The sequence below is a fragment of the Crinia signifera genome, chromosome 7 (assembly GCF_055691185.1).
Source record: "Crinia signifera chromosome 7, ASM5569118v1, whole genome shotgun sequence".
Classification (NCBI taxonomy): Eukaryota; Metazoa; Chordata; class Amphibia; order Anura; family Myobatrachidae; genus Crinia; species Crinia signifera.
In genome coordinates this window covers 69,588,779-69,608,930 of record NC_139223.1, presented here as the reverse complement: position 1 = coordinate 69,608,930, position 20,152 = coordinate 69,588,779, and the positions used below count along the sequence as shown (strand labels likewise).

The 20,152-nt window shown below is 42.0% G+C and overlaps 1 protein-coding gene across 1 annotated transcript in view; it reads left to right on the top strand.

Moving 5' to 3' along the window:
* The window catches only part of NDE1 (nudE neurodevelopment protein 1), a 48,241-nt gene extending 28,935 nt beyond the window's left edge, over positions 1–19,306 (top strand). Inside the window, exons 6-9 of the mRNA XM_083153302.1 lie at positions 945–1,124; positions 2,156–2,253; positions 13,993–14,141; positions 18,279–19,306. Coding sequence (XP_083009428.1) covers positions 945–1,124; positions 2,156–2,253; positions 13,993–14,141; positions 18,279–18,372 — 521 coding nt within the window. The 3' untranslated portion in view covers positions 18,373–19,306. The remainder of the gene's footprint in view (positions 1–944; positions 1,125–2,155; positions 2,254–13,992; positions 14,142–18,278) is intronic.
* Positions 19,307–20,152: the final 846 nt, after the last annotated feature.

Genomic DNA, 20,152 nt, shown 5'->3' with positions numbered 1-20,152 from the left:
GCAAGCTCTCATTATTGTTAACAATTAGAATTCACATTTTATTCTGTAATCCTATTCTGCTTTATTGAAAGTACTGAAGAATGTTTATGCCTATTAACCCTTTGAGTGCCAAGTGAATCTGTCAAAATAGGTGTGAAAATTGCCAAGCAAACCATTTTATTCATCATAATGACCTGTAATGTTTACCTTCTATAGGAAATATAATCTTTATTTTATTTTTTATTTTTTTTACACAGCCATTTTTTACTTGAATTTATATAACAAATGTGAGTGACGCTGGTGTTTGTAGTAGATATTTTAAACCTCTCACAGATGTTGTCAGTCAAAGGGGTTAATTTAACAACTACATTGGTAACTGGATTCAAGGGTATTTGTTTTTACCCTTTCAAGAAACGGGGGGGGTTTAATACAATGGTCTTAAAGGTACATACACGCTAGGTGTTTTTCCAAGCATTTATGGATAACGGTGATGGGGAAAAATAGTTTGGCTGTGCAGGCCACTTTTCATAGCAGGACGCTATGGAAATGCATCAACTCCGGCGATAATCTGCTGGTAATACAAGCAGATGAGTGGCCATGGGCCAGCGAAGATGCGGGAGCACACATCAGTGCTCACCATTCATCATTGCCCCGTACAAACTGGGCGGCTTTCGCAACAAAAGCAGCTCAGACGAGTAAACGGAGCTGATTTCAGTTCAGTTGCCCAGTGTGCACACATTGACATGTGAGTGTATAAGTGCCTGTGGTGTTATGTCTTCCTCTATTGTGTTTAACTGACTCCTCAGCCAACACTTATACCATATACCATAAGATCTGATGCCTATGAAACATATATTTATAGTTGAATATTTTAATATTCTGGAGGTTGTTACTTTTTGGACAAGGGGAGCCCCCCCGGTCCTGAAATGGCAATACTTTAAGCTTGTTGTGTTTGTGAATTCTAGACTTAAGACAAGAGCTAGCCGTGCAGCATAAGCAGGAGACCGTGAAACCTGTTGTAAATGATACCCCAGAAGCTGAACGCATAGACACAGCTGTCCAAGCATCTCTATCCCATCCATCAACCCCTGTTGGTCACAGAGGGTCAATATCTGGATTAAGTTTACCAATGCAAATCAGAACATGTAAGTAGCCTCTGCCTGATGCTTCTTTTAAAAGTTAATACCTGCTCAGATAAGTGTGGCACCAAACTATGAGTGGCACTTCCCATCTGTCATTAGGTGAACGTTTAATGCTATGTGTTCTCATACCTTGGGGTCTGGTGATTTACTATTATTAGTTGTACAATGAGTGAATGTTCCCTTTATCACTAATAGACCACAATATGACTTTTTAAAACAATGGGATATAGGCCACAAATTTGTTTACATGGGGTCAGAGGGTCAAGCACTACTCCTTCCATATATTAAGGGACCGGAACTGTATACATTTAGGTCTTTCTGCAGTATCCATACCAAAATATTTTTATTACAGGTTGAGTATCCCTTATTCAAAATGCTCAGGACCAGGAGAATTTCGGATAATGGATTATTCCGTATTTCGGAATATTTTAATATTTCAATGATGTATTTTGAAGTATCTTGCATTTATGCTGTATAAACACATCAACCACCTAAAATGCATACAAATATATTTTATTTGTTCAAAAAACAAGGTTTTAAAACATGAAACAAAATTTGTGTACTATCTCAGATATTGAATTTGAATGCCAAGCAATCATTTTCTTGTACATATATAGTGCCAGTTACATATCATGTCCTCAGTAGTGCTGTTACAGATGTCCCCAGTGAGTTTTTAGCAAAAAAAAAAAAAAATTTTTATCACTTTCTGGAATGTATGGTTTTCGGAATCATTTGGATACGGGATACTCAACCTGTAATATCTATCTATCTTTAGCTTGTTTTGTAGCTGCTTCTGATCTAGATGTGTTTATGCAATAGAGATTGTTCTGTTCTTTTTCCTTTTTTTTTTTTATTTATTTATTTTTTATTATGTTTCACAGGTTTACTGAAGCCATCACATTAAGCGCCTTTTAAGAGACATAGTGATCAGGGGAGCTTGCACTAATATTTGCACCTACAAAACTAATATAAAATGTGTTGTTGTTTTTTCCATCTGTTACACTCTGCTCTAACCATTTTCTGGCTTTTACCAGGTTTGGATGAAGGCTACAGTGGCAGTGGCACACCATTAACGCCTTCAGCACGGATCTCTGCACTGAACATTGTGGGGGATCTTCTTAAAAAAGTTGGGGTAAGAATTGTTCTCAACAACTCATGTTACATGAAATTAGATGGCCTATTCCTTTATGTCTGCCTCGGATGTTTATTTTTGGCTCATTTTATGATCTTCAAAATCAGTGCACATGGTTTTGCCCATTTTGAGAACAAATTTACGATTAGGTCTGAAATAGGCCCTTAGTCCCTGCTTTTGCGTCTCTAAGAACTTGAATTTCTGTGTGATTGTTTGTTTGTACTGAAATTAGAACAGTACAAACATGATCGATAAATTGCAGATTCACATACATAAAATTCTGCCGAACACATGAGCCTATCGGGCGACTTCCTGGTCTTTTTGTCCAGAAATCAGACTGATCCTTCTGTCACCTGCTCAATCTAAACCCCTCAACCTGTTCCTCGGGGGTTCATAGATTCTAGGACTCCTTGGGCATCCAAGATATCTACTTGCATATTCTGATTTGGGAGGATCATAGGCTTCTTCAATTTGCAGTTCAGAGAAGTCACTTATGATTTCAGACTTTGCCTTTTAGGTCTATCCACCGCACGCCAGGTATTCACGAAGGTCCTGCAAATAATGGAAGCCAACCTTCGCCACATAGGAATCCAAATTTGCGGTCCATGTGCTGAAATCTACAAATACTAAAAAACTTATGGTTTTTTTTTTTTTTTTTTTTATATGTTGAGCTTTTTTTTGTATGTCAATCTTGTGCCTGTCCACTTTTTGTCTGTCATATTGCATCTTCAAACAGGACCACAAGCTACAGTTCCCACACCAGGGACCTGGATACTTTCTTGGTAGGCACTCTTGCAGTCCCTATGCCCTTTGCCCTGGTGTACCTCTTCCCTCCAATTAGTCTTTTTCCATGAGTGCTCTGTAAACTGACATTGGAAGGGGTCACTGCAATTGTGGTCATATTGGACTGGCCGCAAAGGGCCCTGTATGTAGCCTATGTAGCTTTGACAGAGTAGCTGTCGGTCAGTGGTGGATGCTGGGATATTGGGTATTCCATAGAACAAGAGATTGAAAATAATCATTTTTGGCCCAACGCAGAGTGTCTATCGAGCTTTCCAATGGTGCAGTTCGAGCAATTCCACTTTAATTCTCTCCAATTGGCATTACTGAGTTGATGGAATTGCTCACATCTCCATCTCAAAACACAGTTTCTCGTCCTCTCGAAGGAGGCTCGAATTTCTCTCCAGTGGGGCTACGCTCATGCAACCTCTGCAAGGGCCGTTCGTTTGCAAACCACGACTATGTCATGGTCTCAACGGACGCCAGCCTGCACGGTGGTGGAAGACCGCTCCTTCCAGGGTTGGTGGTCACTTCCAATAAACATCTTAGAACTGCGGGCCATTTATCAGACTTTTCGCTACTCTGAAACACAGTTGCATCCGTGAATCATCAAGGGGAACCCGCCACTGTGTGGCAATCCGGGAAGTAACTCAAATTCTGACGTGGGCAGAGAGGTACCTGTCAGCGGTATACATCCCCGGAGTGTTGAATTGGGAGACAGACTTTCTAAGTTGCCAAACGGTTCACTCCGGGGAATGGTCCCTTCACCACAGTCTTCTTCCTCCTAACAGATCGTTGGGTTTGCCCAATGAATGGTGGACCTGATGGCCTCCCAGCGCAACAAAAACCTGCCCTTGTACGGGTCCAGAATGAGAGATCCTCAGGCCTGCCTAATGGATGCCCTATTGGCTCCTTGGCTTGTATTTGGTCGAAATACTTCCTTTGGTGTGAACCTAAAAGCTTTAATCCTAGGCTATACAGATTGTTTAGAGTTCTAGCCTTTTTGCAGTGTGGCGTGGACCTTGGTCTCAGCCATTAACCCCTTCCCGACATTTGACGTACATTTACGTCATGGCCGGGAGGTACTTCCCGACACATGGCATAAATGTACGTCATGAGTTTAAACTGTCACTGCGTCTCGAGACGCAGTGACAGTGGGACGATGTCTGCTGTCCCTGACAGCAGACATGTCCCTGCATGCCCAGGGGGGGCTGCGATGCCGCCCCCCCGTCGGCGATCGCTGTGATTGGCTGTTCAGTGTGAACAGCCATTCACAGCGTTTTCCTGTGTTACCAGCGAATCAGACGCTCGGTAACACAGGTGTCAATCACCGCCGGGCGTCAGGGGGCATGAGGGGGTCATCGGTGACGATGACACCTCACCCCACCCTCACCCCACCTGCCCCCAAGGCTGTGATTGGTCCGTGGGACCCACGGACCAATCACAGCCAAGGCGCGACATTTAAACTGACGGTGACTGCGCTGCAGACGCCATTCCGGTCTGGAATAGCGTGCAGAACGGTCACCGTGCCTGCCTGCCGTGAATACCGACCTGATCCTTGCTAATACTTACCTGATCCTTGCAAATACCTTACCTGATCACCTACTCACTGCTTGTAGCGTGCTGGATGCTTCCTGGATCTGACTTCTTGTGACTTCCTGCTGCTGCTGCAGTGTGATAGAGAGAGAGAGATAGAGAGAGATAGAGAGAGATAGAGAGAGATAGAGAGAGAGATAGAGAGAGATAGAGAGAGATAGTGACAGAGAGAGCTATATTTTGTGTCTGCTACCCCCCCTTTTTGGGGGTGCAGGGGTTTTCTATATATAAATAACTGTCAGTGCTGCTGCTGCAGTGTCATACAGTGATAGATAGTGATAGATAGTGATAGATAGTGAGAGGTAGAGAGATAGAGAGATTTGTGTCTGCTACCCCCCCTTTTTGGGGGTGCAGGGGTTTTATTTTGCTGCTGCTGCAGTGTCATAGAGTGATAGATAGTGATAGATAGTGATAGATAGTGATAGATAGTGAGATAGAGAGAGATAGTGACAGAGAGTGATAGAGAGTGTATATTTTGTGTCTGCTACCCCCCCTTTTTGGGGGTGCAGTTTTTTTTTATACATATAACTGTCAGTGCTGCTGCTGCAGTGTCCTAGAGTGATAGATAGTGAGAGATAGTGAGAGATAGAGAGATAGTGACAGAGAGTGATAGAGAGTGTATATTTTGTGTCTGCTACCCCTCCTTTTGTGCTGATCAGTATATCTGTGCTGATCAGCAACTTTTTGGGGGCGCAGAGGTTTTTTTTTTATATATATACCTGTCAGTTGCTGCCAGTTGCACTGTCAGTTGCACCAAAGGTTGTGCACCTGCTGTCCCTCACTGGTAATCAGTGTCGCATCACTGATCACCTTTTTTTTTTTTGTGAGTGCTGTGGGGTCTTTTTTTAATTTTTTTTTTACACACACTGATTTTGTGGGTGTCCTGTGGCCACTGTGCGCCGATCAGTGACGTACATCACTGATCAGCTTTTTCGGCACAGGGTTGATCTATTTTTTTTTTTTTTTTTGATCAGATTCCTGTTGCCTTTGAGCGCTGTTCAGTGACAGACGTTACTGACCAACATCTGTGCTCAATTTTTGGCGCAGGACCTTTTTTTTTTTTTTTTTTAACCCCTTCAATTTTTTATTTTTAACCCCTTCATTTTTTTTTTTTTTTTATTGGTATAAAGTATTTTTTTTTTCTGCACTACATACACACTACACACTACATACCCCCCGGGTTGAAATAAAGTTTGTACCCCCCCCTACACTATACACGTGTTGAAACATTTCACTACCAGTAACACAAAAATAAAAATGGCATCCCAAATGTCCTCCCAAATGTCCTCCCAGTCATCCAGGAGAATGTATTCAGTGGAGGAGGCATATGCCATGCTAGCCTTTGACTCTGACACAGCCAGTGATGCAAGCGGGGAATTTGAAGGATTCGTCTTAAGCTCCTCTTCCTCCTCTGGTGATGAGGGACCCCCTCAAAGACGCCCCCGTAGATCAGCTGAGATTCCCCCCCCCAATAATTGATCTAGTATGGACCCCACCACCAGACAATTTTGAGCCCCAGGTTCCTGAGTTTTTGGCCATGCCAGGAATCCAATTTGATTCCACAGGTCTCAGAGAAATTGACTTTTTCAAATTATTTTTCTCTGATGATTTTATAAATTTAATGGTGGACCAAACTAATTTATATGCCCAGCAGTTTATTGCTCAAAACCCCACGTCATCATTTGCTAGGTGGACCCCTGTAGATGCAGTAGAGATGATGGCGTTTTGGGGTCTGGTGTTTCATATGGGCATAGTAAAAAAGCCAGAAATTAGGCAATATTGGAGTACAGATGTTCTGTACAGTACTCCATTTTACCGTATGGCCATGCCCCGGACTCGATTTGAGACAATTCTTAAATTTATACATTACACCGATAATGCACAGTGCCCACCCAGAGATGATCCCACCTTTGACCGGCTATTCAAAGTCAGGCCGGTCATTGATCATTTCAGTGCCAAATTTGAAGAGGTGTACATCCCTGAAAAATTTATTTGTATCGACGAGTCCCTTATACATTTTAAAGGAAGGGTTAAATTCCGCCAGTACCTTCCCAGTAAGAGGGCAAGGTATGGCATAAAAATGTATAAACTGTGTGAAAGCACCTCAGGGTACACCCACAGGTTTAGGGTTTATGAAGGGAAGGATTCAAGAATTCAACCGCCAGAATGCCCCCCCTCCCTCGTAGGTGTTAGTGGGAAAATTGTCTGGGATTTAGTGCACCCCTTCCTGGATAAAGGTTATCACCTCTATGTGGATAACTTTTACACTAGCATCCCCCTGTTTAAGGCCCTTGGTTCAAGAGGTACAGCAGCTTGCGGTACTGTGCGCAAGAACCAAAGAGGCCTCCCAAAAACGCACATTGCCCAAGTAATGAGAAGGGGTGAAAGCAGGGGAATATGCAACGAAAATATGTTGTTGGTCAAATATAAGGACAAGAGGGATGTCCTTATACTGACAACAATTCACGGAGACAGTACCACCTCCGTCCCTGTACGAGGTACCAGTACCCACACCTCCAAACCTAATTGTATCCTGGATTACAATAGGTACATGGGCGGAGTGGATCTTTCAGATCAGGTACTGAAGCCGTACAGTGCCCTGCGGAAAACAAAAATCTGGTACAAGAAGGTGGCCGTGTATATCATCCAGATGGCACTGTATAACGCTTACGTGCTATTCCGTTCTACCGGCCAGAGGGGGACATTTATGCACTTTCAAGAGGAAGTCATAAAGGGCCTAATATTTGGGAACCAGCAGGCAGAGGGCCCCAGTACTTCTAGTACTGGCCCCCGTATTGTACCAGGGCAGCATTTTCCTGATGAAATCCCCTCCACTGGAAAAAAGGGCAGGACACAAAAAAGGTGCAAAGTTTGCTATAAAAAGGGAATAAGAAAGCAAACTATTTTCCAGTGTGACACTTGCCCCGACAAACCCGGCCTATGTATAAAGGAGTGTTTTAAATTATACCACACATCTATGGAATATTAGGTTCATAATTTCACCGTGCTTCGGGGGTCTTGCTAATGCCACATAGCACCCACCATTCATTCCACCAGAATCTGAGCCGCAAAATCCAAAAATCACTCCTTCCCTTCTGAGTCCTGCCATGCACCCAACTGGTATTTTTTGGTCACATGTGAGGCATTGCCGTACTTGGGAGAAATTGGGGCACAGATTTTGGGGTGCTTTTTCTCCTTCATTCCTTGTGAAATTGAAAAATTTTGAGCCAGAACTGCATTTTTGTGTAAAAAAATGTAATTTTTCATGTTCACTGCCCACTTGTATCAAAATTGGTGAAACCCCTGGGGGTTTGAAATGTACACTATACCCCTAGATGAATTCCCTGAGGGGTGTAGTTTGCAAAATGGGGTCACTTGTGGGGGGGTTCCACTGTATTGGTGCTTTGGGGGTCTTGCTAATGCGACATAGCACCCACCATCATTCCACCAGAATTTGTGCTGCAAAATCCAAATATCACTCCTTCCCTTCTGAGTCCTGCCACTTTTTGGTCACACATGAGGCATTGGCGTACTCGGGAGAAATTGGGGCACAGATTTTGGGGTGCTTTGTCTCCTTCATTCCTTCTGAAAATGAAAAATTTTGAGCCAGAACTGCATTTTTGTGTAAAAAAATGTAATTTTTCATGTTCACTGCCCACTTGTATCAAAATTGGTGAAACCCCTGGGGGTTTGAAATGTACACTATACCCCTAGATGAATTCCCTGAGGGGTGTAGTTTGCAAAATGGGGTGACTTGTGGGGGGGTTCCACTGTATTGGTGCTTGGGGGGTCTTGCTAATGCGACATAGCACCCACCAAAATTCCACCAGAATCTGAGCTGCAAAATCCAAAAAATCACTCCTTCCCTTCTGAGTCCTGCCATGCACCCAACTGGTATTTTTTGGTCACATGTGAGGCATTGCCGTACTCGGGAGAAATTGGGGCACAGATTTTGGGGTGCTTTTTCTCCTTCATACCTTCTGAAAATGAAAAATTTTGAGCCAGAACTGCATTTTTGTGTAAAAAAATGTAATTTTTCATGTTCACTGCCCACTTGTATCAAAATTGGTGAAACCCCTGGGGGTTTGAAATGTACACTATACCCCTAGATGAATTCCCTGAGGGGTGTAGTTTGCAAAATGGGGTGACTTGTGGGGGGGTTCCACTGTATTGGTGCTTGGGGGGTCTTGCTAATGCGACATAGCACCCACCAAAATTCCACCAGAATCTGAGCTGCAAAATCCAAAAAATCACTCCTTCCCTTCTGAGTCCTGCCATGCACCCAACTGGTATTTTTTGGTCACATGTGAGGCATTGCCGTACTCGGGAGAAATTGGGGCACAGATTTTGGGGTGCTTTTTCTCCTTCATACCTTCTGAAAATGAAAAATTTTGAGCCAGAACTGCATTTTTGTGTAAAAAAATGTAATTTTTCATGTTCACTGCCCACTTGTATCAAAATTGGTGAAACCCCTGGGGGTTTGAAATGTACACTATACCCCTAGATGAATTCCCTGAGGGGTGTAGTTTGCAAAATGGGATGACTTGTGGGGGGGTTCCACTGTATTGGTGCTTGGGGGGTCTTGCTAATGCGACATAGCACCCACCAAAATTCCACCAGAATCTGAGCTGCAAAATCCAAAAATCACTCCTTCCCTTCTGAGTCCTGCCATGCACCCAACTGGTATTTTTTGGTCACATGTGAGGCATTGCCGTACTCGGGAGAAATTGGGGCACAGATTTTGGGGTGCTTTTTCTCCTTCATACCTTCTGAAAATTAAAAATTTTGAGCCAGAACTGCATTTTTGTGTAAAAAAATGTAATTTTTCATGTTCACTGCCCACTTGTATCAAAATTGGTGAAACCCCTGGGGGTTTGAAATGTACACTATACCCCTAGATGAATTCCCTGAGGGGTGTAGTTTGCAAAATGGGGTGACTTGTGGGGGGGTTCCACTGTATTGGTGCTTGGGGGGTCTTGCTAATGCGACATAGCACCCACCAAAATTCCACCAGAATCTGAGCTGCAAAATCCAAAAAATCACTCCTTCCCTTCTGAGTCCTGCCATGCACCCAACTGGTATTTTTTGGTCACATGTGAGGCATTGCCGTACTCGGGAGAAATTGGGGCACAGATTTTGGGGTGCTTTTTCTCCTTCATACCTTCTGAAAATGAAAAATTTTGAGCCAGAACTGCATTTTTGTGTAAAAAAATGTAATTTTTCATGTTCACTGCCCACTTGTATCAAAATTGGTGAAACCCCTGGGGGTTTGAAATGTACACTATACCCCTAGATGAATTCCCTGAGGGGTGTAGTTTGCAAAATGGGATGACTTGTGGGGGGGTTCCACTGTATTGGTGCTTGGGGGGTCTTGCTAATGCGACATAGCACCCACCAAAATTCCACCAGAATCTGAGCTGCAAAATCCAAAAATCACTCCTTCCCTTCTGAGTCCTGCCATGCACCCAACTGGTATTTTTTGGTCACATGTGAGGCATTGCCGTACTCGGGAGAAATTGGGGCACAGATTTTGGGGTGCTTTTTCTCCTTCATACCTTCTGAAAATTAAAAATTTTGAGCCAGAACTGCATTTTTGTGTAAAAAAATGTAATTTTTCATGTTCACTGCCCACTTGTATCAAAATTGGTGAAACCCCTGGGGGTTTGAAATGTACACTATACCCCTAGATGAATTCCCTGAGGGGTGTAGTTTGCAAAATGGGGTGACTTGTGGGGGGGTTCCACTGTATTGGTGCTTGGGGGGTCTTGCTAATGCGACATAGCACCCACCAAAATTCCACCAGAATCTGAGCTGCAAAATCCAAAAAATCACTCCTTCCGTTCTGAGTCCTGCCATGCACCCAACTGGTATTTTTTGGTCACATGTGAGGCATTGCCGTACTCGGGAGAAATTGGGGCACAGATTTTGGGGTGCTTTTTCTCCTTCATACCTTCTGAAAATGAAAAATTTTGAGCCAGAACTTCATTTTTGTGTAAAAAAATGTAATTTTTCATGTTCACTGCCCACTTGTATCAAAATTGGTGAAACCCCTGGGGGTTTGAAATGTACACTATACCCCTAGATGAATTCCCTGAGGGGTGTACTTTGCAAAATGGGGTGACTTGTGGGGGGGTTCCACTGTATTGGTGCAACATAGCACCCACCATTCATTCCACCAAAATCTGTGCTGCAAAATCCAAAAATCACTCCTTCCCTTCTGAGTCCTGCCATGCACCCAACTGGTATTTTTTGGTCACATGTGAGGCATTGCCGTACTCGGGAGAAATTGGGGCACAGATTTTGGGGTGCTTTTTCTCCTTCATACCTTCTGAAAATGAAAAATTTTGAGCCAGAACTGCATTTTTGTGTAAAAAAATGTAATTTTTCATTTTCACTGCCCACTTGTATCAAAATTGGTGAAACCCCTGGGGGTTTGAAATGTACACTATACCCCTAGATGAATTCCCTGAGGGGTGTAGTTTGCAAAATGGGGTGACTTGTGGGGGGGTTCCACTGTATTGGTGCTTGGGGGGTCTTGCTAATGCGACATAGCACCCACCAAAATTCCACCAGAATCTGTGCTGCAAAATCCAAAAATCACTCCTTCCCTTCTGAGTCCTGCCATGCACCCAACTGGTATTTTTTGGTCACATGTGAGGCATTGCCGTACTCGGGAGAAATTGGGGCACAGATTTTGGGGTGCTTTGTCTCCTTCATTCCTTCTGAAAATGAAAAATTTTGAGCCAGAACTGCATTTTTGTGTAAAAAATTTAATTTTTCATTTTCACTGCCCAGTTGTACCACAATTGGTGAAACCCCTGGGGGTTTGAAATGTACACTATACCCCTAGATGAATTCCCTGAGGGGTGTAGTTTGCAAAATGGGGTCACTTGTGGGGGGGTTCCTAAATTTTAGCATCTTATGGTGCCTAGAAACCTACATGGTGCCTAAAAAATAATCTCATAAAAAGGAGTCTCCAAAATCAAGTAGGTGCTCCTTCTATTATGAAGCCTGTGGTTTGGTCAACGTGCACACTAGGGCCACATATAGGATATTTATGAAAACAAAAGAATTGGGGGAATCAATTTTTAGTCACATTTCTCTAGTAAAATGTACTGTGTTCCTTAGAAAAATGTATTAAAATTGCAAATCTGCAAAAAAAATGAAATTTTGAAATTTCACCTACACTTTGTTTTAATTCCTGTGAAACACCTAAAGGGTTAACAAACTTCCAAAATGCTGTTTTGAATACTGTGAGGGGTGCAGTTTTTGAAATGGCATCATTTATGGGGGTGTCTCACATACAAGTCCCTCAAAGTCACATCAGAACTGAACTGGTCCCTAAAAAAATCAGTGTTTGAAATTTTCTTGAAAATTTGAGAATTTGCTATTCATATTGTAAGCCTCCTAGTGTCCAAAAAAATTAAAAGGAAGTTGAAATAATGATGGAAATATAAAGTAGACATATGGTCTATGTTAGTTATTAACTATTTTGAGTGGTATGATTATTTGTCTCACAAGCAGAAAATTTAACATTTTGCAAATCGCTAAATTTTCCATTTTTTCACGACATTTTGGTATTTTTCACAAAAAAACACAGACTGTATCGACCCAAATTTACCACTAATTTGAAGTACAATGTGTCACGAAAAAACAATCTCAAAATCACTGGGATAAGTAAAAGCAAAAAAAAGTTATCCCCACTTAAGTGAGACATGTCAGATTTGAAAAAAATGGCTCTGTCAGGAACGCAAAAACTAGCTCTGTCAGGAAGGGGTTAACAGCCATGTTTCATTTAAAGGTTCAGGTGTCTGCTCTTTCCTTTCTGAAAATCGCTTAGCATACCTAATCTATACGGGTGTATGCCCCTTTAGTTCTACTGGACTCCCATTTGAATCTTTTAGATTTTATCTTCATTGGCTAATGTGGAAACCTGTTTGTGTGTTGTTTTTTTAAATGATCATTTCGGCAAGCTGGGTTTTGTTCTTGGATGGATTGCTGCACCGTGCAAATATGTGTATCCACTTAGATTACCTTCCTAAAGTGGTCTCCCGTTTCCTCATAAACCAGGAGGTTGTGGTTCCTTTTATTTATTTATTTTCTCGCTTACAATATAAACTGATTTTGGCTTCTTGGCCTAGAGGTTTGTGCTCTCTGTACTAATGTAGATCGTGCCAAAGATCTTCATAAATACGATTCTTTGTTTGTGCTCTGATTTTCAAAAGCATTACTGGCTGGGTTCTACGACTACCTTGGCCCATTGGTTGCATCTTGCCATTCAAGCGGCTTTTCTTCTGGCTAATCAGTGTATCCCTATGCCTATTGAGGCTCAAACAATATCATCTGTGGGGACTTTGTGGGTGTCTAGACCTTGTACCTCTGCGGAGAAGCTGTGCAAGGCAGCAACATGGTCATCTTCCCACACTTTCATTACATTTTTACAGTTTTGCCACCTTTACCTCTGTCAATGGGGCCTATTGGTGTAGAGTCTTTAGAGAAGCACAGGAGTATCTCCTCCCTTAATTGTATGCACTGGGACACCCTTGGATTCCAGTGTCCCACCACTGGGAATTGTTTTTTTTTTTTTACTTTTTCTGAGTCGAAGAGCAACACTGGCTGCAAACCCTGACACGCCTATTTGGTTACCACTATATGCAGCGTGCTCGCTGCATTTGTGGTAAACCTCCCTGTTCTGGGAAATCCTCACCATCCTCTGATGGTGTGGATTTCCCAGTAACATAGAATACGGCAAGGGGGTTAGACTGCGAGGATGGCTTGTTTTCGTCGATCCTCACCAAAAACAAGTCATCCTCGCCGAATAAAACCCCTTGCCTTCGGCATTGAATACCACCCTCTGAGTGTTTATACTGAAGAATTCTAAACAAGTGAGTGATTCTATGTGCAAGGCATCTACTGGGATATGCACTTAATAGTCTCCCCCATGGCATTGATCATGTTTCCTATTGATTCACACTGTTTTTAATGGTTTACAGTGTGCTCCACACCACATATGATTTGATATGCAGGATGGGCTTATAATTTATACATCAAACCATTCATTGTAATTATCTTACCACAGAGGAGATTCCGTATTGGCATCTGGGACTAATGTTTTATGTTATTTATTGCAATAGTCACTGTGAGCATTTACTGAGCTGTGCTTGAGGAAATGAAGACTTTATTTTTCCAGAAGTAGCACTAAGCCCAGACTGTCAGGTTACCTGTATAGTAATTGTCAATACTTTCGTAGAGTAAACCTAACAAAACAGACGCGTGTCTGGTGTGGCTGCATTAGAATGTTTATGACACTGGGGATAAATGCATTTCAACTTGTGACTAATTATTAAAGGCCTCTCCTCACAGGCATTGGAGTCCAAGCTAGCATCTTGCAGAAACTTTGTCTATGAACAGTCCCCGAATAGACTGGTGTCTCCCTTGTCCGCTCGAATGAACAAGACAAGAGAAAGCAATGAGAACCGGCTCAGCATGTCTATGTCACCGTCAGATAAAGGGTAAGTCATTGGTAATAGAATTTATGTTGGGAAAAAGAAAACAATTTTTTTGGGGGATAGTGCCAGGAAAGGACCTCATTTAAAACGGCCGTATGCATTCGTATTCATTCTTATTAAGAATACGAAAAATCGAATGCTTAGTAAATTTCCCCCGTTGTATTTTGTATCGAAGCGATTTTATTTCTGATTTATAAAATTCAACTTCATTGAGGAAATAGTCACTTTTGTGACACGCCCTTTTGCACAACTTATTTTTTTCAGTCTTTCACTTCCTTGGGGAACACTGGGAATTCTACCTCTAGCACAGAGGTTTCTCCAGTGCTCACAGATCTGAGACCTCATTCCAAGGTCACCGAGCATCAAATGATTATGCAAATCATCCATTCGCAGCCCTGCGGGAGATCGCAGTGTGCGGTGAGTGGCCACGCGCCGGGCACTGTCTGGGGGACTCGAAATTCACAGCCTTGCGAGTCAACCAGAATAAGGTCTTTAGTCCATCTGGCCCAAGGTGTAAAAACAGCTAGACTGTGAAACACATGTCTGTTTACCGGCTGTGTGAGATAGAGAATGGTTGAATCGTAGAACTGTGTCGCGAGCCTTATGTTGGAATTGTTTAGTTAGTATATATGTGTATCTTTGTCCCAGCCGGTGCATTTGCGGTGGGAGCCAGCAGATGTGTTTGTAGTTACACGCATGCTGGTGTACAACTGCTCAGGCACAAGCTGCCTGTCCCGGCTGACACAGATGCGGCAGGACTAGGTAATTGTTACATGAACATCTAGGCACAGGAGCAGCTTTTGAAATGGTAGCCTATCATTATATATATATATGCACAATATACTCTGGGTATCCTAGCATATTCATGGCGGGGCACGATGAATAACATTGGAACAGCGTGTGCACTGCCTTATAATCAGATTTATGCATGCATATAGTGTTCACTCTAGAAATTTTTTTAGGGCAGGGTGCTGACCACGTGTAGGGCACCTTTTTCAATCGTCAGGGCACCTTTTTCAATCGTGAGGGCACATTTTAATTTTGAAGGGCAAAATGATGCGAGATCTAGATAGATAGATAGATAGATATATCTATCTTATCATGGTAGCACAAAACGGATTACCTATACTAAACTGGCTGTGGTAACGTCACACACTGTGATGCCCATTACACGTTATGCCACACACTGTGATGCCCATTATGCCGCACACCGTGATGCCCATTACACGTTATGCCACACACCTTGATGCCCATTACACGTTATGCCATGACTGGACAATAAAAAAAAAAAATGAGGGACAACATGGACAGTGCACGCCTTAGGCGCGCGCCCAAAAATTACACCATAATGCCTATTACACGTCACACACCCATATTATACCACATGGCATAATTTCCATTACACATTATGCCAGGGCTCAACAATAAAAAAAAAAAAAAAATTAGGGCAACTGGGACAGTGCGCGCCAAAGGTGCTCGCCAAAAACTTACACCACAATGCCTATTATACTGTACATCACTCACCCATTACATAGTATAATACATGCCAATTACACATTATGCCACAGACTCTAATGCCCATTACACGTTATCCCAAACACAAGGTAATGCCCATTACATATACCAAATAGCTTAATGGCGATTATATATTATGCCATATAAATGCTGCCTACCTACATGCTCAATGCCAGGGCCTTCATGCTCAATGCCCAGGGAGGGGGGGGGGGAATTCCTGTTGCCGAGTGGGGGAGGGCAAATGCATCAGGCAGCTGGAGCCGGGCAGACTCGAGGAGATCGCGCTGCTCTGGTGGTGCCGTGTATCAGACACCAGAGCAGGTCCATGACTATTTTAAATATCGCGCCTGCCCTGTTCGTGGTCCACCTGTCAATCAGGAGCCGCTGTGGGCAGGAGGTCTCTGCGGCGTATGGACAATAAGCAGCTGGGTTCCTATCCGCCGCTGTGATATACTGTATACTCTGGGTGGGGTGGGCAAGCACCTGAAAGATCCTGGTGACCAGCGTGTCAGCGCAGCAGGGGGGAGGAGGCATGCTTTGAGGCATAGCTATGGAGTGCAGGCTACGGAGACTGCAGGGGAGAGTGTCCACATGCCACCGCTGCTCAGCAGCCACACACACACAATGTCAGCGGGTGGAGACTTTTGCTGCAGCCATGGCCGGGTAGGAAAAGTGAATTCTCAGTGCGGCTATTAACTGTGCAGGCCGGCCGGAAACGGGCAGGGCAAAATTCGACGGCTTGTAAAGGGGCAGGGCGCAGCGCCCTATGAAAGAAGCCTAGCGGGAACACTATGCATACATGCTGACTAGTCACTAACCTTTAATAGAATGATACTACACACAGTAGCGCACGCAGGGGGGTTTCTGAGTACCCAGAAACCCCCCTAGGAGTCTAAGGGCCCTGGACTGAAAGCTGAGGGTCCCCACTTGCCATGGGTAAAGGCATTTAAAAAATCGGCCCCTGGGAACCGGAGATATCTGACTTCAAAGCAGTGGTCCCCATCCAAGCCTGTTAATTGCTTTTCCCAGTCAGATATTTCAGGTTTTGTCTGTCGTGGAGTTTTTCTGAGGGTATTTTCCAAAAGCTGGGACTCTCCCCCTTTGATGGACACTAGTAGCTTGTCTCTACTTTTCCCAGAGGCAGAGCTATCAGCCTTCCAGCAGCTGGTTACTGCTCCAACTCCACACACCTGGTATGTAGTTTTATATACTCATTGACAGATTGCTCTGCCTCCTGAACTCTAAACCCCTAATCCCTAGTATCATTTGGTAGGTGGGATTCTCTAGTTTTTAATTCCATTAAAATATAAGAAATCTATTTTTGGGAACTGGAGATATCTGCAGTCAAGCAAGCTGTCCTTCCACCAGAAAATTATGAATAATAAACCCACTCCACTATATATCTTTATTATTATTTATATACATTTGGTCTATCTATAATTCTTTGACCTGGCTCTGAAAATCCTGCGTTTGCCCCTGACACACATGTATCGGAACCAAACCATTTCACATCCTTACACAAAAAAACGTGACATGGATGTTAGTGTATGCGTACTGATTTACTGGTATGGTTTTCACCAGAAGGTTATTATTTCTACAGGAATACCTTCTATCTGATGCCTAATATTAGGAAGGTGTATGTGAATAGTGGAATTGTATCCATTCAAAAATTTGTTATGATGGAGAACCAACTGACTTGTTCTCTGCTACCAAATTGTATTCAACGATCTATCGACTGCCGTATCTAATCTATTAATTTCTCATTACCATATCTATCTATCAATCCATACAGTGTGGTGTGAATTTGAAAACACTTTTTCTAACTTTTACACTTCTATATTCTTCTTTTTATGTCAGTTGCCTAGGAAAATTGTTTTGCGATTTTTTTTTTTTTTTTTGTTCTATTTCAGTAATTTAATTTTTAAATGTATGCGCATCCATAGAAGACCACTCCTTCTTTGTTTTTATGATTCCTAGTTGACTGGGATAGCACCCCCTGACAATACAAGTATATTCTAGATGAAATTTGGATCTATAAAGGGTTTCCCAATAGAGATATATATTATTTAAGTGACTGTGTATATTATACAATAGTGTGGCATGGTGTACCAGTCATGTCCAACGTTGGCCCTCCAGATGTTTTGAAACTACACATCCCAGCATGCTTTGCCACAGTGTTGCTATTAGAGAATGCTAAAACTACTGCAAAGCATGCTGGGATGTGTAGTTTCAAAACATCTGGAGGGCCAACGTTGGACATGCCTGGCTGTAAACCATTCTCTTTATCTATACAAGGTGAGATAGACCTGAGGAAATCGATACAAACACAGGGAGACTTTACAAAGGGAATTCGCACAAAGAAACTATACAGCGGAAATGAAACTCCTAATGTTAGTGCTAACCTCTTGCACAGGGCATTCTCCTGGGCTTGGTTTGGTTCCCAGAATATCTCCAATTGGGATGGACTGACCTGTTTTTAAATTAAAATTGTGGAAAGGGTTTACTGAAGATTTTTTTTATTATTATGAAGTTTTTTGTTTTGCTTTTTGTGGGGAGGTTGATGAGTGTAACTAGTACGTCATCATTTATTTTATGGATCCATTTCTCTTTCCTTTATTTCCCCAGGTTATTTAGAAGACTGGATTATGGATCGGGATCTCAGAATACACCTGTGCAGGGGATGCACTCGCCTCAAGGAGTAGTGAAAATGATACTGTAGGCTGTTTACTGACTATAAACTTAACTTATTGATTTTAGTAGCTTTAAATCGCATCAAGAAACCTGCACATGAAACTGTACAAGCAGATCTCGCTAGACAATACTAATGTTCTACTCAAGAATATAACAGGACCAATAATGGTGATCATGCATGTAGTTATTTCAGCTTTGTGGTTTTAGAACTGATCTTTATTTTCAAGATGGAGTTGCAGTATCTAACTCCAGTAGTTAAGGTATATGCACATAACTTATGGCTAAAGTAAACCGTACGTCAAGGTACTGTGTACACAGCTTTTTAAAATTTAAAAACAAATGAACACTATATATGGAGTATGGGTTTAGTTACTAATATTTGTAAAGAATTAATTGCCCAAGTCATCATGTAGTGGACTATTAGTCCCACAACAAGCTCTTATTGGAAAGAAATCCACAAAGTAGAATCATTTTAAATCTTCCTTTTCAAGTAAACACATTTTATGCACACAGTTATTTACACAGCTGTTAAACTGTATTTAGTGGATGTGAGGTCAATGCTATAGCTGTACGTGTACAGCAGCTTACATTTCACATGTTAAGACCATATCATACAGATCTGAAGGGCTAATTACATGTCCATAGTCTTGAATAGTAAGGGGTCACGTCTTTCATGTTTTCACACTTTATAGTAACCTTTTAAGTTTTTTTGTGTATTAGTGTTTTTGCTATTTTTCAACATATACCTGTGTTATAATTGAAGAATGTATAGGTAATTGTCATCATTTTAATGAGGCACGAAGATTCTCATGTCCTAATTTTGTTATACCAACTAATGTCTATGCTTTGGTATGCCTCAGTGTAATTCATTACATTAAAATGTTAACACCAATCAAAATATTTTATTTTTTTAACTAGAAAACCTGTAGAGTGTGTATGGGGTTTTTTTTTTTTTTTTTTTTTTTTATTTGAAAACATTTCTGGTTAAGTTTCGAAATAAACTGCGTGTTCTTACTAAATCCAAGTGATTTAATTATGGCAGAACGCAATTGAACATTCGCTAATGTCTAGGAAAAATTCAGTTACCTTGTGTTCAAGCCATTGCTCTCTGTTGTAATAACTTTTTAATTAACTTTTTAACAAGTACCTAGTGACTGCTCTAAATGGTTCTTATATGAAACCATTGTACCAAATGAAGGGATTGCTGCTCAACAATGCAATTTAAGTCAAAGGATCATGTATTCATGTTAAGTTTGTATTCTAATAAACCGTCTAAAGTGCCTTTTATAAGGACTAGTCATAATGTCTACAGGAGTACATTGTGATAGGGCAATAAGAGCTCAGGGCACTGTAGCAAGAGTCTGAGGTAAGAGGTAACTGCATCTCTTCTGCATGAAAATATGCGAAAGCTGCAGAAGGTGTCTTGTGTAAACACACTTACCAGTAGCTTATCAGAGACGCAGCATCAGATCAACATCAGACGTAGGACACTGCCATTCTGGTGTATGCGCAGTAATGAAAACACTGGTTAGTTACAACCAGTTGATGACTGTGTGAGAGACTGAATCAGCCCCAATGTCTGTGTGAAGCTTTTTTTTTTTTTTTTATTCAATTTTACAAATATAAATAACAAACATTGTAAAACAAGGGAATGATCATGAAATATTACAGCCATATTTTGAAAAGCATGGTTTCCCTGTTTCACACACATATAACATGCTTGTCCAGTGTTTCCCGGTTTCCCCCTTTATCCAGAATATTGTATAATCTGTCATTTCCTGTGGTTATTGTTCATTTTGCTGGGGTGT